Source organism: Equus asinus, chromosome 1, assembly GCF_041296235.1.
Source record: "Equus asinus isolate D_3611 breed Donkey chromosome 1, EquAss-T2T_v2, whole genome shotgun sequence".
Taxonomy (NCBI): domain Eukaryota; kingdom Metazoa; phylum Chordata; class Mammalia; order Perissodactyla; family Equidae; genus Equus; species Equus asinus.
Genome location: NC_091790.1, coordinates 115252461 through 115277465, shown reverse-complemented (window position 1 = coordinate 115277465; position 25005 = coordinate 115252461). Strand labels below are relative to the sequence as shown.

The window sequence follows — 25005 nt, the reverse complement described above, 5'->3', positions numbered from 1 at the left end:
GTCAAGTGATTAATTATCTTTTGTAAATGGTGGCAGGAGCCTGACCTTTTCCCAAAGTGCTTTGATAGTCTCTACATCCACATCCGTGCTGCCCATGCTGTCGACTTTTAGTCTTACCCAGCAAGATCGCATGAACCCACTGGCTCCACGCAAAACTATTAGGAATCATTTAAAAATATTTGTGAGAAAATTTTCAGCTATGAACCATAAAAAGCATGAATTCCCTAGAAACATCCCTTGGAAATAAAGAGTACAAATATATATATATATATTCAAATATATATATATATATATATATATTCAAAGTAAAATTTCTGGCCTATTTTAGACCATTTCAAGAGCTGGCATCAGGGTGCCATTTTTTAGAACTGGAAGGTATCATTGAGTTTCAAGTCTGCACTTTATTAATGAGATAAGATGAGATGATTTTCTGGCCTTTTCTGATTAAGCACTTTAATTCTTCTTCTTTTTTAATGGTGCTGTATATGGGCAATAACTTTCCCAATTTGCTATAAGTCAATTAAATGAAGAAAAGAATCTTCCATGAGTTTTAATGGTTTCAAACAAAAACTGCACAGTTCTAAAACTTATCCATATTTGTAAAATACCAGCATTAACGTCAGTGCTCCTGAGGCCGGGGTATGACACTTGGCTCCCTGGGTTTACAAGTAATTCAGAGATTTGACTCTGACTACATGCCAAACAGATACATATACCAATCTCACTTTAAAAATAGTTGTGTAAACTAGAGAAAGGAGAAACAGTCTTATAGAAAAAAAGTCCTAGCATCTTTATATTACTAAAATTGACAAGATCAACATGTCTGGATCGAAATCTCAGAGCAAATTCAGGCTTAGTAGCTGGGATAGAGAGTAACTATCCTTTAATAGTTCTTGGAACTCATTTTTCCCTCAAGTTTCCGTTTTTTTACCTCCTCCTTCTTCCAGAGTCTATTTTTGTAAAAGATTGCACAGATAACCCCGATTTCAAAAATAACAAGGGAAAACACCCTATTTCTTTATTTCATCCCCCCTTATGCCTCTACCCTACTGAAATTATCCTTTCAAAATCATTAGTGACCATTCTTTAACCATTATTTCCTTGATTTTCATCTTCTGGAAAACATTTTATTCTCCATCCTGGAGTGCTAGCTTTCTATTAACGTCCAAAAAATTATACTCTTCTGTTTTTATTCTTCATATGAAATCATTTCTCTCCGTCTTCTGTTTTTGTCTGAATTCTGCACAGATCCTGTAGTAATCGCTCTACTCTTTTGTCTCTCCATTCAGACCCTCTAGAAGGCAAGTCTACCATTTAGTTTTAGAACTGTGCAGTTTTTGTTTGAAACCATTAAAACTCATGGAAGATTCTTTTCTTCATTTAATTGACTTATAGCAAATTGGGATGATCACATCTACCTGAGTGAGGACCTTTGAAATATACACTGGTGATCATATCAAACCTGTAAAACCTCTTTTATTCTCTGAAGGTGTACACGTCTATCAATAACTCAGCTGGATGTCCTGCAGCCCGTTCTTTTTACTCCGCTCTCTCCTAATTTAGTCCCGCTATCCAAACGGCCCTAGCGCCCCTCACCCATCGGTTCTCTCTGTGCGCTCTGCCACATGAGACCAGAGCCTTTGTGTTATACAATGTACAGACTGTGCAAAGATCTTTCTAGAAGAGAGTCTAGAGCTCTCCTTGAGAGTAGTCATGTCCTACATGGTTTTTCCTTGTTTTCCTATATTCGGTCTCCTTGCTTTCCAACCTTCCTTTTGTAGAAGCAGAGTGTACAAGACTGTCATCTAGTCTGCCCTCAGATGGCCTGGGTGTGCAAACTCACTCCTCCTCCCTTTGGCTAGGTGAGTGGGCCAGGTGATTTAACGTCTCGTGACTTTTGTGGGTAACATTACAGTGCCTTCTCATAGATAGCTGTGAAGGTTAAATGAATGAGTATATATGAAGAGCTTAGCAACACTGAATAAATGCCAGCCATTTGATAATATTAATCTCCAAATGCAGGTTTTGGTGAGTCTTACGCCTACTGAAAAGCATGCACCAATTACGACTGCCTAGCACGTCATTAAATAGTCTTCCGCCTGATGTGCAAAGCTTCCTCAATCTGACCCGATGTTGCTTTTCTAATCATCTCTCCTGTTAATCCCATATTTTTGGCACAATCTCTGTATTCTTCCTGCCCTCTTCACAGCATTTAGTTTCATTCCCACGACTTTTTCTACCCTGTTAATCCATCCTTCCACACCGTTCATAAAGTCCTCTTTGGACTTTCAAAATTCCACACTTCTTCAAAATCCAACTCAAGTTCCACCTTCTTCCTAAAGTTACTGAACACTCCGAGAGATTTATTTGTCTAAATCGCACTTATTTTTCCATACTATACACCCTGGAAGTGAATTCTAGAGTCTCACAGGTCCATTTTTTTACTATTCCCCATTTAAATCTTACACTTGTTGAGATAAAATTCGTTTTACTCTCCTTTAGCGGTTATACAATAGCAAATTTTGATGTCTCAAAACTCTTATTTTCTCATGATTAACTACCATGAGCTTTGGGATAAATATTCAACAACTTAAAATAGATGCTATGACCTCACATGCCACGTAACAGAGTCTATATGGACTAACATTGTTGAATGAAGAAGAAGAAGAAAATACATGATGGATACTCAGCTACTGATCATCAATTATGCGTCAGAAAAAATAGTCTCACGCTAGAATGCTGCACACTGGGAGATTATTGTGGCTTTTCTATTGGGAGATTTTTACAAAAGCGAAGTTATAATCCTTGTGTTAGCACAGACACTGACCCTGTTCTCTCTCCGCAGAAGATCCAGAAGAGAAGCCCCAGTAGAGAGCAGGGAGGGTGTTGGGGCAACGGCAACTCCATCTCACACTGTTGGATAGACTCCCTCACCATCACTTGTCTCTCTCATGGACTCTATGAAAACTATTGTCAAGAAAACTGGGAATCCCAAGGCAAGGGGAGGGGCAATTTATAGTATTTTTTTCAGCTAAATGTATGCAGTTTAAGATCTCAGTCTGTTAGCAATAGAAAAGATAGAAATGACTATATTATTGAGCAAATGTGGCATGCAAGTATAGGAACTACCACCTTAAAAATGTCCATTGTCCCATCTTTTATAGTAAGACAACAGCCATAAGGGTACAGTGAGATGATTTCTTTTAACTTTAAAGTCTTTAGCATTTTTAGCTAAAGAAAGAAACTTCAGAAAATAGTACCTGTTTGTCACCAGTAACTAGATTTGAAATTGTCTTCATATTAATTTGTCAATTAAGTCAATGTCTCAGTGAAATAAAATGGTAACTTTATGTTCTTAGTAAGAGCAAGACGTGAAACACAGATGAATGGACGAGAGAGAGAAAGGTCTTGGGGTTAACAGAAATTCCAGTATGAATTGGTAGGTAGGGTTAGCCCATTTCCTGATTCATTTCTTGTTCTGCACTGTGCCCTATGCTTATTAACCCTCTGTCTAGATTACTGACCTCCAGCCAGGCTGAGAGCTGAGGCCTTCACTCAGATATGTTTTATTTGGCCAAGATTATGTTTAAAAACCTAAACATACATGCCTCCAGGCAGGGCACACGCTCAAATTCACAATAGTTCCTGCACTTCATTTCATCTTGTTCTTGGCAGCTTCACTTTTTTTCTTATTTTAAATCCTATCTTCAAACTCCCGAAGCCATTTGAATTTGCCATCCCTTGATTTAGGACTTTAGCAGATCTGCGTTTATTCTGGTCCTGCCTCTGTCTATCAATTACAGTTGGTGAGCGTGAAGCTGATTAGAAGGGACTCGAGTGGGATGTGGATTCTAACTTGTGCAAAGACATATACTGAGCTATGTCTTACCTAACATTTCTAAAAGTATGGTCTAAGGGTCAAATATAAAACTTCATAAATAGCAAGTATTTATAAGGAAATCATATATTATTACATATTTTCTAAAGAGTTGTAGTTTGCCAAACAAAAAATAATTTACCAGTTTTACCAAAGATTCTTGCCTCCATATTAAATCATCTTTGTGATATATATGAAATATGATTTTACTTTTATTCATATTAACCAAAGTGCAGCCTCTTTTATAAATGTACCCTCCTAAATTCACTTACTTATTTCTCATTGAAAAGCATATCAACATACTTTTAGGACATAATTAGAAGCAATTATTTCTACCGACCTGAAAACCTATAAACAGCTTCTATCAGAATTTAGATGTTTATACTTAAGACAGCACTGCACTCGTGTTATATATGCGTTCTACTTTTAATATTTCTCTATGACGTAGAGTCACAGTGGTTCGTAATCACCTTCGTGTTGAAGACACAAAATTGCCAGTTACCGCGAAATACAGACACTCAAAGCAAAAGACAGACAGAAGATGGAATGAATCAGAATGGCAAGAAATATCCGTTAGATGATTTGTACCTTTTTAATTGTCTTCTGAATAATCATGTCCCCAACTGGCATTAGAATACCTCCCAAGACAGCCAGGACCGCACCAATGACGGCGCCTGCGATGAGACCACAGTTTCTGTCACAGCCCATGCTTCTTCTTCGGGGGAAACTGAGGTATAGCACCTGCTTCTTTCAGACTCACAGATCTGCGTAAGGCGGTTTCCAAGGGGTCTGGTTCCTTCATTACAACAAGATCATAAAACAGAAGCTTAAATATCAGTATAAAAAGATCAAAGTGCGAAGAAAACATGCAGTGGAAACATCATTTTGCCAGCTACAGATAAAGAAATGCTTTTCTTTTTTTCTCTTTCTTTTTTGGTGAGGAAGATTGGCCCTGAGCTACCATCTGTTGCCAATTTTCCTCTTTTTGCTTGAGGAAAACTGGCCCTGAGCTAACCTCTGTGCCCATCTTCCTCTATTTTGTATGTGGGATGCCACCACAGCATGGCTTGATGAGCAGTATGCAGGTCCCCGCCTGGGATCCAAACACATGAACCCCAGGCCACTGAAGTGTAGCACAAAACCCTATCTAAGGAGCACACACTCCCTGCACTGCCACCCTCATCCACCTTCCCTTAGCCAGGGACACTGAGCTGCATCTTCAGCCTTTCATCTGCCTTCACCCCCCACCACAGCCATCCACAGGCTCCCTGGAACTCTCCTGCAAGCTGAATGTGGGTGCCTGAGGCCTCCTACGTCTAAATGCCAGGTGAGAATGGTGACCCATGTTTTCTTTACCTTCTTCACAAATTGACAGCAAGATGTCGATTTTACAGGAAGGGAGCTGATGAGTCTCAGGAAGAATCAATTTTTCTAATCATTTGTAAGCTATCTGTTAAGACAAAAAAGCACGGGTAAATTTGAGGAAAAATACTGTCAGAAAATTAATACTAGAATATTCTCTAATATCACCAAAATTATAATCAGGATTAAAAGAAAATCCCATTTTCATGAATGCTGAGCTCACGCTCGAATTGTTTCTTATAAACACTGTTGAGAACAAATATTTTGAAGAAGTGTCCTTCACTTTCAATTTCATTGTTAATAATTGACTTTTGGATAGGTACAAAGAATTTGAAGAAAATATATATTGTAGAGAATGCTTTGTTTGGTAGGCATTGCTTTCTTACTAGCCTCAAATATTTTTTTTTTCTTTACAAATTCAACTGCAATATTGTTCATTTTGTCATGGGCAATTGATTCATGCCAATTCTGTAAAAGTCAAGTAGTCTGTGCTAGTATGTATTTCACCTAGTCAATCTTATGTTTTTTTAAATTTTTATTGAGATTATGATAGTTTACAACCTTGTCAATCTTACTTTTGATATCTTTATACAATATGTGGTTATTTCCTAAAGATTGGAAGAAAACGATTTGTGGAATAAGTGGATCCTGTTGTAACAGAATTAATGAGAATTTATTACTTCTGACAAACGTTTGAAAACACATTCATTTGAGTTATTTTGGTTGCAGCTGCCTTTTCTTTAAATAGGGTTGACTTGCCATTGATAAACAGTCAGAATATGCTTTGTAGATTATAAACAAATATTCCTGACAAATAAAAATGGCAATTAATAGGATATATTGGAGTATATGAGGAAGCCATTTTGTGTAAACCTAATTTGGTCTGACCTTGTCTTTCCAAAAGGGCCTAACCAAGGCCGTGGAGCATGCATTGTATATCTGCTTTAGAGATTCCCTATGGCAAGAACAAAGGCCCTTGAGATAAAGGTGCAACTTCTCTCCCCCTCCCAATGTTGGCATCTCCTTAAAGATTAAGCATCTTTCTTTAGTCTGGGAACTGATTGCAGCGCTCATCTGTGATGACCCAGCCCGAGGCAACACACCTGCCACCCCGCAGCGCTCACTGAGACAGCAGACCTATCTGCCGTTTCCATCAATCGCTGTGCTGACAGAGCAGCCTCCTGACTATTGTAAAAGGGACATTTCAATCATATGTGAAACACCCTCTTTGAGGGTATATAACCACCCTGTGTACCCCACTTCTTTGGAGTGCTCTGTTCCTTTGTGGAAAGACTCTCCGGGGTTATAATCCTCAGATTTAAGCTCAGAATAAACTCACCCAAATTTTCATTTATAGATTGGTTATGGATTATTTTCATCCACATTCCCACTTGAAAATGTTCGTGACCAAAGAAAACGTAAATGCCCCCAGAATGGAGGCTGCAGACAAAAAACAGGCACCCACAGAGCATTTTTGTGAACACTGTTAAGAGTAATAATAAACATGGTACTTGGTTATGGTCTCAGATTTTCCCTCCATAGCCCTGCTGTAACAGAAGTACCACTCTTAGGATTTTTTTGGTATTTATTTCCACTTGAGGAACCATTTAGTTTTCCAAATGTATTAGTTGCATAGCTAAGAAAATTATGGTAAGGAAATAAATAAGACTTTTCCCCAAAATGGAGAAAGATAAATGTTACAAAATTTTTTATGGTAATTTATTTTTACTCTTTCTTACCCTTTGGGATTCCCTTTTACATATGCCTTATACCTAGGGTGCTTCCACTTAAATCAGGATGCAACCAACTCATTCACACTGAGGTGCTGGTGGCCAAGAAGCTTGAATAGTCATTAACATCACGTTTTTTCCAACGTAAATGAAAAACACATTAGCTTAACAAGTGATTTATTTTCCCTGTGTTATTTTAGGTCTCACTGAGCAAGTTAGGTTGGCTTTTTGTTAACTGCTTGGGGTGGAGTGTGGAGGAGCTTCCATGCCCTCTGGCCAGGGTTGTCCTGATGCAATGGAACAAGGTATTTAAGGCTGATATAAGGTTTAGATATTATCAAGCACAATTTCCTTTGCAAAGCATAATGGTATAGTGCCTTACAATTTTCTCTAAACATAATCTTTTAAACAACCATAATAATTGCCAAGTAGAGAATATCATCTTGGTGTTCTGTATACTGTGAACAAATAATCATAGTCAGGGTAGCTTATCAAGCAATACTTTGCTGAACACCCATTTCGTACACTATCCCCCAATTCTCATTTGCAAGTTATACTTAAGGCAGCCCTCAAAATACGGGGAACCAACCCGGTGTAATTGAGATCAGCAGATTAAACCAGAAACTGATTTGCTGCTCTCTTGTCAGGTGACCACGGAGAAGCTGCTTAATCTCTCTATCCATCGATTTCCTCATGTGTAAAGTAAGGTGCTAAGATGAGGTCAGCAGTTTTTAGTTGAAACAGCTGACTTGGTTCTTCTCTCAGATTCCTACACAGAAGCCCAACAGGCAGAGCGACTGTGATGGCAGCTGTGGTGGGGACCCAGAGATCCTGCTTCCTGACTTGGTTTCTCCACTCCCATGTGACACTCCTGTCCCACTTTAGGGAACTCTGGGAGGATCTCTGCAGAAATCTATGTCTTTCAAACCCATTTAAAAATTGGGATGGGAAATCCCCAATGTCACACTCCACTTTTGTTTATAGGACATCATGAATCTAATAAAAACATACAACTTTCTTAAGTCTATATGGCAATCAATGGTATCCTTTCAGTTTATAGATTATAAATCCTATTCCTTTTGTAGAATCTGTGAGTGTATCACATTCCCTTGGGCTATCTTTGAAAGAAGGAAGAACAGAATTTTTCTTTTTCTGCTCTCAAATTAATGGAGTGCTTCTAGAACGAACTTCTGAGCGTTATGCCTTTCCATGGTATCGGAAATCTGGTCGTAGAAACAGAGACTGAGCTCTGATAAATAGGTCAGAAAATGAGACACAATTTCCAGAGAATCTGCAACGATTCCTGTGTGTGGATAAAGCTGTGTTACCAGGAAAACTCCACCCAGAAAAGGCCTGGCCCCGGGGCAACATTCCGGGGGATGTGAACCACAGGTCTGGAAGAAGCGCCAGACCATGAGAGTCCTTAAGCCGTGGACTGGAGCCAGGACCTGGGTGACACGTCTCACTCGTGAGCGAGGACCTCAGATTTCCTATTCTCTCCATTAGCTGGCCTTCCACTCCTCCTCAGACTAGAAAACCAGACCACACACTTCTGTTTTCCACTGCACACACACTGTTCTTTTGAGACACAGTCTTCCTTACCTAATAAATCTCTGCCCACAAAACCAATTTTTGGAGATTTAGCAGGTGATTAATCCAATAACAGGCTAGATATGAACACTGAAAGTCAGTCTTCAAAATTAATTAAAGTCCTTTTCACACTCCTACCCCACACCATATCTAGATGTGTTCATGAAGTCATGATTCCCTAGACATGAGAAAGATGTGCGTTTGAATTCAAGCTGGTTGAAATGGGTGTAAATAAATCATTTAAAACCAGTTATATTTCATCATGTGGAAATAGAAGGTCAGTAGACCAGTACTTCATAAACTTCTGTTCAGAGAGAAAATTCTCGTTTCAAATTAAATCACGTGAAATCCCAATATATGAATACAGTGAAACGAAAAGCTATTTTGGTAAAAGGGGGCAGGAAATGCAGCCTTTCCCTACCCAGTCACACCTCACTTGAGTTCTGAGTCATCCCCGCAGAAACCGAGGGCTCTGTAGAAAATTTCTAAATGACTAGACTAGGAGATATCTAACATCTTTTCTTGTTGAAGTTACCACAATCCTTTTAATTTATATGTGGATTTCCATCCTACCAGAATATATGGAGGTAAAAATACATAACAGAAAAAAATTTACAGACAACTGTAATATAAAACAATAGTACACTTCACTAAATTACGCTTTTCAAATATTACAATTTGAAACTTGCTTTGATGGTAGTCTTAAGAAATTAAGACAATAAGTATACTGGACTTCACATATTATACTAAGGATCCTTCTAGAAACAAGCCTATCATTTGGAGTACTTTTCGGAGTATCTGATTACATGGATTACTGCAGGTTTGAAATCATTTTATTAGAGTCACGTGGGTTTTAAAAAGGATTATCTAGAGCCATTCTTGATCTTTGAATCCTAAACGGAAATGCTATCTTTTTTTTTTTCACCCCAATTCTACTATAAACAGTGAGGGTATGATTTGCAATGGTTAAGAGTCTGGACTTTGAAGTCAGGTAATTTAGGTTAATTTCTGGGTCTTACTATTACAGTTTCTCTGTGGCTCAATTTTCTCTAAAATGGGTGTATTAGACATCACGCTTGCAAATGTCAAATAAATGTATATAGTTTACAAAACACATAGATTACAGTAAAATCTGATGAGATAAGGTATTCTTTCTATGTTCAAGAACTAAGAATATCATGCAAAAGGGAAGGTAGCTACAAGGTTAGCACAATGCTGCTTGAAACTTTTAGCCATGACTTGGGCCGGTGAACTAACACACCTTGCGATTAAATTAGAAAATAACCACAGAATTAGTTTCTTTGGGAAGAAAAACCCACAAGATTCAAACGTATTTGAGTAAGCATGGCCAACATTATCATAAAAAATAAGGGTGGCAACTATAACTTCCAAGGTAAATTGCAAATTTTTCAGTGTACTCTGTCCAAGTACTTCTTCAGTTCAATTATGAGACGCCCCCCAGGCTAACCTGTTATCTGATGATTGTTTGATGATTTATTGTTCTGGTAAATGAAAAAATTTGTACATATTTTTTTCTGTCATAAAATTCAATGGACCATTAAACTCTCTACATAATAAAAATTTTTTAAATTTCATTTTAGTGATTTTATGAACCAATATTAAAAGCTATGTTTCTTTCAGATTCAAAAGACATTACTAACGTTAAACCACGTGGGGAAGAACCGAAAAGTACATGCAAACATTTTAAAAACATCTTTCAATATGTTACTTGATAATTCCAGAAACTAAGATTTAATCTAGAGAATCTATGCCATTCACAGTTAGGCACAAATTCACTTTCTGTAATTAAATTGAAACTTTTAATTTCCCCAAAATCATTTATCCTTTACTTAAACTTGGTATCATCATTCAAGAAAATAATTTGTTGACATTTGTAATAAGCTTCCTAAATAGCCAAAAATGTTAATTTTAGTTTATTTTTATTCTACAAAACTTTATACAATTTACACTAATTAATTAAATCTAGAGTCATTATTTGGAATTAATATAATTTAACATTCCCAGTAGCAATTACAATATCTTTGTTTATTTTTAAAAAATGCTTAGTAAGAACATATACAAAATACACACTGCATTTAACCATGTAGGCAAAGTCAGATTCACCAAAAATTGTGCAATTCTGATAGAAAATTAAACAAACTAATGGCTGTATAAAGTATTAAGTAGCTAACAATTGCATACTAGAGAGCACATTGATGTAAGAGTGGCAAGTCATGTAAAACAACTAATCTTACTATGTTGATTTTTATTTATGATGATTTTCATTCATAATTTAAATAAAAAATCACGTGTAGCTTAAGTGTACATTGAAAGTTTTACAATAATCAGATTGGATTGTAAGTCATTTCCAATATTAACAAAGAAATGTTTAGAGATACACATAAGGTTATAAATATCAAGAAGTGAAATGTTGTTCACCATTGGACGAGGTTTTAATATTTTTTCAACATAAGATGTAGGAAGATTGATGACTTGGAAAGCAACACAAACTAATTTTTAAGTAAAGCCCAGTGGCTTTAAGAAAATAGTTACTGCTTTTTGTTGTTGTATAACTTCTTAATAGTGTTGATATAGTACTATCTCCTCATTTGGAAGAGAGAATTTCTCTTTTATTAAAAAGAATCATATGACTTACCTGCAAAAAGGCTAAGAAGAACTTTTCAATCAAAAGCTCCAACATTTGAATAGGTAACTCTTAGTAGAACCAAATAGTATTCTGCAGAAAAGCCCTGCACTGAATCCTCATTACATAAAGTGTGTGAGTTTAAATATGCTTCAAAAAAAAAGACCTCAACGTCAGATGCTAATGAGTGATTTGTTGCCAGAGGAATTGAGGAAAAAAAAAAGAAACCCACACACATCACACTACTAGCAGGGACTACGGGTCTATTTTTGTGGCCGGGTGAGGACCGATTACCTATATCTGAGAGAGTCAGCAGCTCTTTTTTTTTTCTTGGCCATTTCCCTGTCCAAGTAAGTCAGAGGTCGGAGAGACAAAAAAACTGACTTGCTGAGCTGCCTCTAATCTATTCTGCTTTATTACACAACGATCATTCCAGATGATGAACTGGGTCAGCGGGTGGAAAGTGTAAATTGGGGAGAACAGTTTGAGCCTAACTTCCCTGTCATGACTTAGCTTGCTCAAATCATCTCATGAAGTTTAAACAAAATGCATTTTTCTATACAGCATTAATCTGGACTGTGTTGAGACTGATAATTTTGAAAACAATTGGAGACTGCCAATCAGTGAGGATGACAGACATTAAAAAAGGAAATAGCCTATTGTTCTGACAGTTTCAATTGTTTGTCATTTTCTGTTAATATTACAGAACTTTCAAGAGCACATCAAAATCTTCCTATGAAAACAAAAAAATTAAACTTCTCTTAAATTTCTTCAGCCAAAATATGATTAAACAACATTGAAACAGAATCATGATTTAGGATGACCTTTGAATATAAAAAAGTATATACTTAAGTTACTTCAAAAGAAAGTCATTATTTTTAAATCTAATAAAAACAGAAGGACTTGCCCTTTGGGGAAAAGAAAGACCCTCGATATTAAGAATCCATTCTTAGAAAGGAATTCTCGGAATCACAGAGGCAAAATAAAAATCTCAGAATGTTAAACTGCCATCCATCAGCTGCATAATTCCCTCCAGGTCAAGCCTGAAATAAAGCAACGTAACAACAGCAGGCAGAACATATTTAGTCCATTAGATCATAGTTAACGAGTCCTTCTCGCTGGACCACCGGCTGCTCCTGGGGCATGTGGTGGCTCCTTCACGTCAACCGTGCAGTCCAACTGGAAAGGAATCTGAAACTCTCTTTTTCTGGGGCATTTTGACTGACACATTTATTTAGAAATTAATAATAAGTGATAAAATATCTTAGGTAGATTGGGATTGTTTCCCAAATTTCAGACCACTTAATTAGGGCCAAGTAGAAATGGCCTTGCCCAATCTCATGCAGCTTTATGCTTTTCATCTTAAAAGAATGATTTATAGAGATTTCAGCAATCTTAAAAAGATGATTCCCTTGTAACTGTGACCTTTTATCTTTGTGGTATTAGGTGAAAAGGTAGTGTAAAGGCTAAGTTAGTAAATATTTTGATTAAGAATATCTATTTTGTTATATTTATAAGCTGCTTCAATATATTTTCTTCTTAACCTTAATTCTCACATACACACACACACCCCGCCCAATGTGACCATTCAGAAATAGCTCACCGTCACGGGACTTCAGACAGGACCTATTTTAAAGGACGTATTTTAAACATATTGAAATGCCGGTTAAATAATAATGAAAATATGAAGACTGCTAGAGAAGGATATTTCAGAAAAATGCGTGCAAAGTTGACGCCTAAGTTGACCCTGCACTTACTTGGATCCTTTTTAATCAGCAGCCTAACGCCATGCGATTCTCTGACTGTCTCTGGAGAGGGAAATGTCACACCCTCCCCTGAGCAGTCAGAGAATCCAAAAGACACTCCCAGAGGCCAATGCTCGGCGTTCAGTCCCACAGACAACAGCTCCTGGGCAGTTTGACACACAAGGCCCAGGAAGCACAAGCTAAGGAAAATCTGAAACCATGTGTTCAGATTTTGAGCAAGATGCACACCTTGAACAATAAGACAGAAAAGTGCTACACCCATCTCAGAGTAAAGAATGTTGGGGTTTTCATTTAAAAAGATTACATGCCCACAACATCGTGAAGAGATGTGACTTATATGAGGGTTTAACTTGTCTGATGGAAATTCACGATAGCACCAGATAAATTTAGGAGAACGAAGCATAAAATATTCGGTTTACTGAAGTCAGTTCGGGCACTTTTTTTTGGTGAGAGACCACATAGGGTCGGGAATCAGACAAGTGAAACCCGATGTGACCAGGCACTAGTTATATTGACTGGAATTAGGAGTTAAATAACTCCTTACTCTTATTTTCTTAGTCAAAAATGGGGGAGAACCAACGAAGAAGGTGACAATAAGAATTAAATAAGGCGAGTTGTGTGCCATGCTCCACGCTCAACGGTGGCGATTCCCTGGCCCTCACAGGGGTTTCCTTCCCCTGGGGCCCCTCCTCTTTCTCCCTGCCCTGCTGTTTTCTGCAGATTACACAGCACCATCAGACGTGCCATTGACTTATTTTTCTGACCTGCTTCTGCCTCTGCTAGCAAATTGGTTCCAGGACGAGGGGCCACTTGTCTGTTTGGTTCACTGCTGAATGCCAAGAGTACAGACCAGGCTCATGGCTGGTACTCAGCTGAAGGAATGGACACACACAATGATGTGATCACAACCATAATAATATTTTGGAAAGAGTGAGGATGACCAGAAATCAGAGGTTATCGTGCTGCTTGTTCATAGCACGAATCCGCAGTGGTTTCATTGGGATGAAGAGCGTCTGCTACGGAAGCAACCGGACCTGAGCTTGCACTTGAAAGTCGTCACTTCCTCGAGAGCCTGGCTTCTTGCTAACTCCTTTAGCTCTCTTAGCCCCACTGGAAGTATTTCCCTCTCAGAGTTGTTGTAAAGATCCAAAGTGATAATGTGAAGGACTTAGTGCACAGCCTGACATACAGTGTTTGCTTAATAAATAATTGCTATGGTGATCCTTGGCTATTAAGCAAATTTTTATTTTAGAGGATTTATTAAAGTAATATGAACAAGTAAGAAATATTGAAAATTATAGAAAAGCATAAAAGAAGAAGTCTCTTTCAACCCCCAATTCTATTCCTCCGAAGTAACGCATGTTAGGTGTGTTCCCACACCCCCAGCTATGTTATGAATTTTAAACCATATACATGTGTGTGTGGGATAATACACACACTGAATCATACTTTCTGCAACTTGCCTCCACTCATGCTGTGTGCCTTGGAGATGTTCTGAGATCACTGACAGACCTGTCTCTTTTTCCATTATTGAAAAATATTCCAGAGTAAATGATGTACTGTCCTTTAAATGACCAGTCTCCTGTTGCATGAATATTTTTTGTTGTCTCTAGTTCTTTGACCTTATGAAAACAATCCTAAAACTTCATGGACCCCTAATTTTGTTACCTGTTCTAGGACACCAGTAAACAGCAGAAAGTAAAATTTCTGGGTCAAAACTGTGTCCTTTTATTTTTTGTAGGGAGAGTTTTACCAAATTTCTGTTCACGCATGTACACAACAGTGTGCGAGAATTCCTGTCTGCATACATCACTCACTCTGGTTTACACTGAACTTTAAGTTGTTAACAAATACTTTTTTTATTGGTAAATATTTGACTGAGTGAAGTTTAATCTGTTTTCTTAAGTACATTGGCCATTTATATTTAAAATATTTGTGATAATATCCTTGTTCATCTTTTTTTCAACAGATTTGTCTTTTCCTCATGAATTAGTAAGGAAATAGCCGGTCTTCTGACATTTGACAATTTTTTAAAATTTTTGACTGTTCTTAACTTTTATAGTATTTTTAAGTTACCAAAATTTTCAATTTTTATGCCACTAACTTTCACAGTAATTTCCTTCTAAGTATTGTGTCATGCTTTGAAAATCTTTCTCCACTTCCGGAATATGAAAAATAAACTCTCTTCCAGCATTTGTATGATTTTTAAAACCCTTATAACGGTATTTTTAAATAAGCTGATTCATGGAATTTGACGCTCGTGAAGGAAAAGAGGAAGAGTAAAGTAAGTTGAGTAACATAAATATTGCAACATATTTGGGAAGCAGACCATAGATGCATGGTAAGAGTTCCAGAAGCGCGATCACGTGACCCGACGTCTGATCACAGCTTGATTAACAACGGGATTGTGAACTGGGTGACACACAGTCATCATATTCCTGATTTCCCCTCTCTCAAAGAGGATAGCCACAGAGTCTACCTACACCCTCAAGCTGAAGATCAAATCAGATGGCAGATTTAAACTTAAAAACGTAAAGCTGTAGGCAGCTTCTACGCAGTAGGCAAAATTTGTAAAGTGATTCATTTCTTCTTTTACAGTTCAGCAAATGAAAAGAAGAATCTTGGTCTAAGATGCATGGCAATTCTAGATTGTACGGGAAAGCACAGACTTATAAATAAACGATGATGACACAAGAACAGAGTTAACACACAGTGGGGCTTGCCATCTGCCAGTTGTGAAACTAAAGCATCTCACACGTTGCCTCGTTGACCTGTCACACCACCTGACCAGGCTCTGCAGACAAGCAGCTGTGGTCACACAGCCAGAATTTGCCAAAAACAGCAATGAAAACCCACACAGACTGACTGGAGAGCTACGCTCTTTTCTGAAAGAAAAAAACAACAACAACAAAAGATGGAAATACTTCATCGATACCTAATTTTACATATTCTTTTCAACACATTTATAGAAATTGAATAATTTTAAATAAGCTGATATTAGATGGAGAGGAAAATGATATCTAAAGACCACAAACAAGGAATGAACAGTGAACATATTCTATATGTGACAATAACAGAATGATTTTGAGATTAAATAAATAAAATCCATTCTAAAGCCCTGTGAACTACCTCAATACATTCGTTACCAGTGTAAGACTGTAAAGTAAAATTTGTTTTATCACAATAATCCTTGGGGACAACTAACCATGGAGATTTTATGCACACACACATACTTATGCACATGTATAGACACGATTCTATGTGGCCGTATATATTTATGAACACATATCTATTTTTTCAACTGCTGCCTTGGTTGTTTATGGAAGTATTAAACCAATGGCATATTCTACCTGTTTTGAATAGTGAGGAGGGGCTCCACAGGCAAGAATAATAAGTAAATATATATGTACAGAATTTAAACAGAGAATATTAAATGCACAAGAGCTGACAGTACGATGTAAGGCAGTGAAAGCTTGAGAGAGTAAAATGGAGGTTTCCAATATCATCTTTAAAAGAAAATTTCAAGGACATTATTAAAGATAAAATGCACAATATCAAGGGAATTGAAGTTTTGATTTAAACCATGTGGTCTAAGGAACTGAAACACAGGAGGAAAGCAAACACACTACAATAAAAACATAAAAAGCATGCTTACCCACGTGTTTACTAGATGCCCTGGTGGGAGCTGGGAGGCGAGATGACAGAGACAGCCCTGAGCCTGGAGAGTCCCCTGTGGGCACGGCCAGGTCACTATGCAAATCTCATGGGCAATCTGAAAACGTTGGCAGACCTAATCTTTACTTAAACCGTTAGCAACGCTGACTTAGCTCTCTAAGAAGAGGAAAAAAAGTCAAGATTTAAACGATACTAGGAAACGCAAGAAAATGCTATAATCAGCCCAGTTGTCAGGGTAATTTGTGCTCATATAGTTTGAAGAGTGTGATGAGTGTGTAAGAACAGAAAAATGTATCTAAAGGAATCAGATGGATAATGAGACAAAGTGATTTTTGTTCCATTTAATAAAGAGACATAGTAACCACAAGGGTGAGTCTGTCTTTTATATATATATGTATGATAAAACTGGCAGAAGCAAAAGTTTTCCTGGAAATGCTCTGGATCGTTTAAATAGCTTTCTTTTTTTTTTTTTTAAAGATTGGCACCTGAGCTAGCAACTGTTGCCAATCTTCTGTTTTCTTTTTCTTTCTTCCTTTTTCTCCATAAATCCCCCCAGTACATAGTTGTGTATTTTAGTTGTGGGTCCTTCTAGTTGTGGCATGTGGGACGCTGCCTCAGCATGGCTTGATGAGCAGTGCCATGTCTGCGCCCAGGATCCCAACCAGTGAAACCCTGGGCCGCCACAACAGAGCGTGAACTTAAGCACTTGGCCAAGGGGCCAGTCCCATAAATTGCTTTCTTTATATATTTCTGTGAGAATATTCTAGAAATCCTAAACATTAGAATAAAAAGTGGGAGACCGCTGCTCTATAATGCATAAGACAGATATCATATAAATTCATAATAATTCTAAAACTTCAAAACCCAGCCACTATCCTGCACATGTCTGTGCTAGCCGATTATCTGCTTGAATGAAAGAGATGACAACTTGTTGGGAGCAGAGGAAAACCTTCTCCTTGGAATCTCCACACTTAAACTGTGCATGACAGAGAAATGTGACTTGCATATGAGACGTCAGCAGCAGCATTAAAGTTTACTTCGCCTTATGGAGCAAAGACACGGAATTTGAGAAAGCAGTTGACCTTGTGGTTAAGTAGGAAGAAATCTTCCAGCCTTTCTAACTGTAGTACATAGGTTGAGGCAGTATCAACCCGGTCTTCATGCCAGTGTCCATTCTCCTCATTGTGCTCCAACAAGCAATCAAGGACTCGACACACGTTTACTGTGACCGCCCTCTTTCAGATTCCTCAGTGTCACTCGTCTCCTTTGTTCTGGCATCCCAATTTAAGTAAACAACAGTAGGTATGGAATCTGCACTGCTATGGATTGTCTCCCTTACATAACTCCACCAGGTCTGCTAGTTTGGCACCGGTAGATTAGTACATCTATTCTCTGAGGTTCCTAGGATACAACTGTTTCCTTGGCTTTTGGGGCCCGAGGTGTCTGAGTTGTGGAATTTCTGTAGGCGACCCCTCCCACTCCACAATGCCTCGGGCTCATGAGTAAAGAAATAAATGTGGACTACGATGCTCCGTGTTGTCTGAGCACCTTTCAGTGTACCCTTGTGTTAACAGCACAGCGCTTCCCTGTTCAGGGGGAATACGCTGAGAATATCGTTATTTTCCCAAGCTGCACACTCAGGGCTCGGAGCAGCATCCTTCGCTATTCCAAAGGCTGGAAACATTTTCTGGACATGATCCAAGATCGTTGCTAGGCCTGTTTTTCCTCTCATTTTCTACAACTCCTCAGGGAAAACGGGGTAATCACAGTAGGTTGGAGAAAAGAAGGCTAGGGCGAGTAAAATTTGAAGGTGAAATGAGTCCATAAAAACATGGAAACCGGACCATTTCATGCAACTCAAAACTAAAAACCATTAAATATTTCTCATGCTATAAAGAAGCATGTTCCAAAATATTATCTTTATAATAAGCTTCAGTATATTACTTCTCTCTTTCACAATCGTCTCTATTTCAATTTTTCCTTCTTTCCTTCTTTGGTTACCCCACATTTATCTGTCCTAGTGATTTTTATTTGACTATTTGACATCTCATTTTTATCTTTCTAACATACTTTCAAAATGACACATGGTTTTAGGTGTGTGAATTTGGAATTGCATCCAAATTAACTTACTGCAGCTGTGCTTACAAAAGCACAGCCATCTTTAAATTAGCAGAAACCACGTGTTCATTTGGTCCTTCCCTCCTTTTACGGATAGGCAAGCGTTATCCATTTAAAAGATATTTCTGCTTTGAAAGGTATCCAGCCTCCAATGGCAGTTCAAGACACGATCATGGGTTTCCAAATATTACGAAAACTATTTTAGTCAAAATTGAACATTATTATGCCACTTATTATTTTAACCTTGTATTTACCAAGTAGAAATATATATATATTACATATATATATTCATCTACTATATAAGTAGAAAATATTTAAATTCCTCAACTATGAAACTTAAAAATTGAAGATTAAATTAAATTTGTGCTATTTACTAGACTTCCTCTGACTTCTCTGCCGTGTCATTTAGGTTAGAGAAAAAAATACTGTGGTGATTTTCTTTTTAAGTCTTTTGGTGCAAATTAATTACTTGGAAAACCCTTTCTATGATAAAATATTCTACCACTGCCTATGTCACTTTTTCAGACAATCTTTATTCAATCCTAGGTGAGTAAAACTTAAACTGAGAATAGACAATATCTGTTTTTGAAAAATTCCAATACCTGTGTGTTAAAGATGTGTTTTCAGGGACTGGCTTTAATTTTTAGTTAAAGATGAAGCGTCATAAATCTGACTGAATTCAGCCATTTTGATTGACTGAATCATAATCTTTAAGGGATATGCTTATCAAGATGCTTAAGAATTTCCCAGGGGAAAGAGAGATAGAAATGTTTCTTCAAGAAGTGCACATCCTCAGGTCTTGGCGCATCCTGTGTAGAGGGGCAGCCTGTGTTCCAGGAGCCGTGAGAGGCTGACTTTGCTCTCAGAGGCGCCCTTTAATACTGAATTCAGAAGGGAAGATTCAAAGGCTGCCTCCATATTTTGATTTATGATTCATGTATTAACATGGTATTGCCTCTAAAAACACCAATGTTCTATTTAGTATTTTCGTTTACTTCATAAATAGGAAGTGTTATAAGAACATGCATTTTCCCCTCAAGACTCACAAAAGCTCAGCTCCTTGGTTCAGCACTCATGGGGCATCTTAGAACCTTGAGGAAAGTCAACTTGGGTCAACGCCACCACCCAAGTAAAGGGGAGAGCAGAGGGAATTAAGAAGAAAGAGCCGCAGCTTGATCCAACTGTGCCTGAAGCTAACTCTGGAGTTTACGATTACTAGGGCCCCCAAAAATCCCCGTATCCATTCAGCTAGTTTGAGTTGAAAGCACCCAAACTGATACACAGAGATTTTATGTAAAATGAGGACTTTGATCACATGTACTTTAAAGAAAAACATCTAAGCAAAGTCCCAGCTCTTTGAATGTGGGCAAGAAACATGAAACCCACAGGCCCCTAAAAAAACATCTCTGCCATATGGTTTTCTACACTATATGCAACAAACAGAGGCATTAATATAATGTTAAGCACATGTAAAATACCATGTGACTTTATTTTACCCATCTGTATATCTCCAGGAACTTTAGTGTCCTACTCACAGAAAGTGTCACAAAAAAGCTCAGTGCCTCATTTATTTGTTCATTCGTGAGCTGCAAGGAAGAAGGTCACAATGAAACCCCCTCAAATGTACTCACTGGGAACTGCTGGGAGTGTTTACTGCCATATCCTAGATTCTGAACTAGTGCCTGACCCATAGAAGGTGCTCAAATATGCATTGAACAGATGCTCAAAGGAACTATGCTACAGGTAGCACAGCACAGATCAAAAGAGACGCAGGTCTGGGAAATGCTCTGGTAGGAGAAGAGGGATCTTTGCTTTTCCAAGTTACCTGACATCAAGTTTAAAAGGACTGGTTAATTTCCAGACGTGTATTTTTTATAGATAGTAGACACCAGGCATGTAATGGAATAAGAACAGATGTAACCTGCTGTAAGCAAAAATATGAATGTACTGAACAGGTAAATAATCTGATTCTTCCACATTAAACAATGTTCTTATAGAGGGCTTTCGTTGCTCCATTCCAAGATATTTTGTAACTGCCGTGCAAGGATGCATGCCACGCTCCTACACAACAGCTTCACCCAAGTGTTTTAAACAATCTAACGTACGCAGTGTGTCTATGTGTCCGTTGCCAAGAATAGACATATTGAGCAAAACAAAGTTTTCTAAAATGTATTAAAATAATTAAATCACACAGAAACCATGATTAAATTTTAAATGTAGATCATTAATAAGTGGCTATATTGGGGTTTTTTTGGGGGGCCTATTAAAAACTCTTTCCAAGTCTCCTGAATATGACACTCACCCGTCTAATTTTTTACATGCCAATCTGCTATCTCCTTGTAGACCAGCATGTGTAATCCCTTGCTAACGGGTTGATTCCTCTGGGTTATTCAGTGGCTTTGTTCTGGGCTGCTCATTTATTTTTTAAAAACAGTGGGCCTTTATCTGACAACAAAATGCATCTCTGTCGAGGGGCTAGTGTGCTAGTCCTTGGGGCTCTGAGCAGAGAGCAGGTAATTCGAGAAAAATGGCTGACGTGCTGTCTGTGTACTTGTTTCCATCTGTGAGATGAGACATATCATCATAAGGTGGCCACTGCCCGGTTGAACTGACATACCATACTAGAAGATGCAAAAAATAAAAAAATTCAATTGCAGAACTCTGTGGAAAGGAATAAAGTATGAAGAAAGATTTCACATATTGCCAAATGTATCATTGTCCCATGAAAACCTGTCAGACTCTTTCTTTTGCTCCCAAGAGAACGTTTACTTGATGAACTCTTAAATATCAAAACAAAATGCATAAATGCCAAAACCCGGGAGAAAAGGACAGTAGATAGAACTCGTAGCAGGCTGCTCTCAGGAGAGGCTGCTGGCTCTCCCTCAGCTATTGACTATGATAAATACACCAAAGTTAGAATCAACAGGGAGATAAGATAAATACAAGGCCTGCATATGAAGAGGTACAAAGAAGTTTACAGTTTAGACATAGCATGAATACGTAAAAAAAATAGTGTTATTAAAATCTGAAAACATGCCTAAAACCAGAAAGGGCAAAATAGTTGAGGATGTACTGTAGGGGGCAAATACTCAAAATAAGGATGAGAATAGGTCCCCTACTGCCTTTTCTATTATTGCAAAAATGTGCTTTACAAGCAAATTAATTCTCGAATACATTTGTGTGTCAGATTACATGATATATTACTTAAGGCATAAGATTTTACTGAGAAATAATATGGTGACACATTTGTTATATTTATATGGAAATAAGGAGTTAATAATGTAAATGGAAAATATCATTAAAACATACGACATATACACATATAGATAAAATTAAAGATTATCTGGATAGGACTATTGATAGAAGTCAAATATACCGAGTTTTTTTATCATCACATACATAACATACTATACTAGTCTTATTTTCTTGTGCCTTTAATTTAATGCAAATCATATATATATATATATATATATAAATGCAAGCTTAGGCAATGGGATAGTAACCAGAAGATAATACATTTTAAATCACTAAAATTACGTAGTGAATTTAAGTTCAATTTTCATGTAGTTGTTATGATAAACTATAAATTACTATTTTCAAAATTTGGTAAATTGTAATATTATTTAGTTTGATTTTGTAAATAATAAAACATACTGAAATGATAGAAGAGCTTATCTGAATATTTTTACCAGCAAAATATGGAGATTTGGCACGGCTGAGTCAGTTTTGCATTCACTGATAAATTGGGTTGCCATAGCAAGCCCATAGTCACCAAGTTTCTAAGCAACCTAAGACTTCACAGACTTAGGAGTCCACTGATCTTTCATTATCCTTAAGGGAGAAAGATGAAAATTTGTGTGCCAGAATCAGTGGAGGATTCTCTGATTACTCAGTAGAGCAAGGACCCTTAGAAAATGCCCCCCATATTGATATCCATTTAATGTGCTAAATAATAATAATATTTGTACTGGGGAATTAATTGGTTACTCAAAGTGCTAAGTGGATAAAATTAGGTACAGGAAATGGCCAGTGCCTAGTATGTGTTGGGCAGACAAATATTTGTTGAATGAATAAACAAGATGCAACACATAATCCAACTCTCTAAAGACAAAGTTATTTACATAACGCTGGCATTCATGAAGTCCTTGCCTTTTAATATAAAAAATATCTGTTTAGTAGCATTACTATACAGAATGTCATTTCAATGTTTTTTGCTTTCTAATTATTTACATTTAGGCAACATACCTAATTGTAAATCAGTAATTGCTTGTGATCTTACATTGAAATATTTAATTATGGCTCATCTAGAATGCTTAAATAGCAACGTATACTACCCAAATGTCAAGTAGAATTGTATAGGTCTGAGGTGCAAGCAAGGCCATGAATTATGTGTTGGAGGAGCTGGGACTAACATTTCCTCTCCTTGCCTGTGCTAAATACTTTCTTCAGCCCCCTTTCTTGCCCACTGAGGCAGGCCACTGTGTCTAGTGCTCTCTTTTAATTCACAAGGCTCAGTTTCTGGCTATTTAAGATAACCACCATGAAATAAACTCGAGGCACACAAATATTGGTTCACCCTACAGAACATTGTATCACAATGCAGGTCGAAATAAAATGCCGTCAGTAGAAATGGCTATACGTGACCAGTAAAATGATTATGCCCAGAATCTGTAAAACTTCACTTAATTCTAGTACCTGTGTTTGTATGCCTCCCATTCTCATCCCATGTAGCTAGTTCTTACCATGGAAAACATCGTAGGAATGATTTGCAAATTGAAACCTGGCTTTAATATAATGAGTAAATTTTTATCATTACTTCCTATATCCTGTTAGCTGCTGCATCAAAGATCCAAGTCAGGTTTACCATATGACAACTGAGGGGTGAAGTTGAAAGTCACTTCTCAAACAAGCAGCCACCTGTTGACTAGGGCCACGCCAGGAACGCCAGCAAGCGAAACCGCCTGTGACCTCTACAGGTTACTGTTGACTAAGAAGTGGGGAAGAATAGATTCTTCCGTCTCCAAGACTGAGAAGACAACCACTGTGCCTTACAATCTTAAGATGAGAGAGTCCAGAACTGATGATATTCATTATCATTGCATTTTCAGGTAGAAACTGACCATCTACAATTTAACAGTCTTAAGGAGAAAATGCAGTTGCACAGGAATTTTCCCTTTTAATATGTTGTCCTGTTAAGAAATTCCTCCATTGCTGCATGTATGTAAACGCTTGTATGTTAGAGGGTTAGGATAATTTCAAATATTTTGGAAGGTCCTCTTATCACAGTATTGTAGTTAATACTGACAAGATCATAGTCAAGTTATCACACCTCACCAATTCTTTCTACTTTCTTTTGGATACACCTTCTTACTAAAAGCTTAGGACAGGGCGCCTGAGTGTCTCTCCTATCTTATATCCTCAACTCCCTAAGAGAAGAGAGAAATTCAAGCATAGATTGAACTAGACAGGATCAAAGCAAAAATCAGACCAAAGTAAGAGATCTTAGCATCGCAGGCGCCAGTCTCCAGCCCTACATTGTTAGGCTAGAACACTTCACAGCGATTACACAGGTGTAATTACCAGTTAGAAGTCCACTGACGGAGTGCAAGGCCACCACCGTTAACACACATGCGAAATGCTGGTTGGAAGACAACGGCACTCACACTGATGACACTGGTCGTGTTTGCCCCGAGTGCTGGGTCAAACCACTGCTGTCCATCAGTCAGCCCCACCTCCTGCTCTTCAAGAATGGCTGTGGAATGTTGACTGACACTCCAGGGAGGCAGTGGGATTTGCTAAACCAAAGTAAACCCTGCAGGCAGTGTTTGCCAACCTCTGCAGCTTGAAAACAAGCTGCTCTTCACCCTGCTTCTTTCCTTAAAAAAAAAGAAACAATTACTCTGTGACGTTTAAAAGAACACAGAGGCAGCTACCTCTCCTGGGATCTTCCTACTTATGTTCTCATAGCAATTCCCTTGACGCCTCCCATCCTGTGTCTTTGTTATATGGCTTTGCAGTCCTCCTAGGCACCGTCTAACAACATGCACGCTGGTCTTTACGATAAGAAACGACGTGTCGGCGAGTATTCTACTTTATGGGAAGCTGGAGAAGAGAGTGACCTTGGACGGGGCTTGAACATCAACAAGCTCAGGTGTACAATAGCTTTGACATTCTTTTGACATGTAGGAGAACTAAGAGAGCAAAATTTGGTGGATATACTATTATATATGCCATTCATAAGAA

The 25005-nt window shown here is 37.8% G+C and overlaps 1 protein-coding gene across 7 annotated transcripts in view; it reads right to left on the bottom strand.

Moving 5' to 3' along the window:
* The window catches only part of CD36 (CD36 molecule (CD36 blood group)), a 263195-nt gene that overhangs the window by 24322 nt on the left and 213868 nt on the right, over positions 1 to 25005 (bottom strand). For 3 of the 7 annotated variants that reach the window (XM_070506177.1, XM_070506157.1, XM_070506146.1), the window contains 2 exons: positions 5234 to 5327; positions 4466 to 4673 (listed from right to left, as the gene is read on the bottom strand). In XM_070506177.1, coding sequence (XP_070362278.1) covers positions 4466 to 4585 — 120 coding nt within the window. In that variant the 5' untranslated portion in view covers positions 4586 to 4673; positions 5234 to 5327. Of the gene's footprint in view, positions 1 to 4465; positions 4674 to 5233; positions 5328 to 11215; positions 11614 to 12960; positions 13060 to 16624; positions 16742 to 24342; positions 24639 to 25005 lie in introns of those variants that run through there. The other 4 variants (XM_070506170.1, XM_070506166.1, XM_070506169.1 and 1 more) reach the window with 4 other exon arrangements.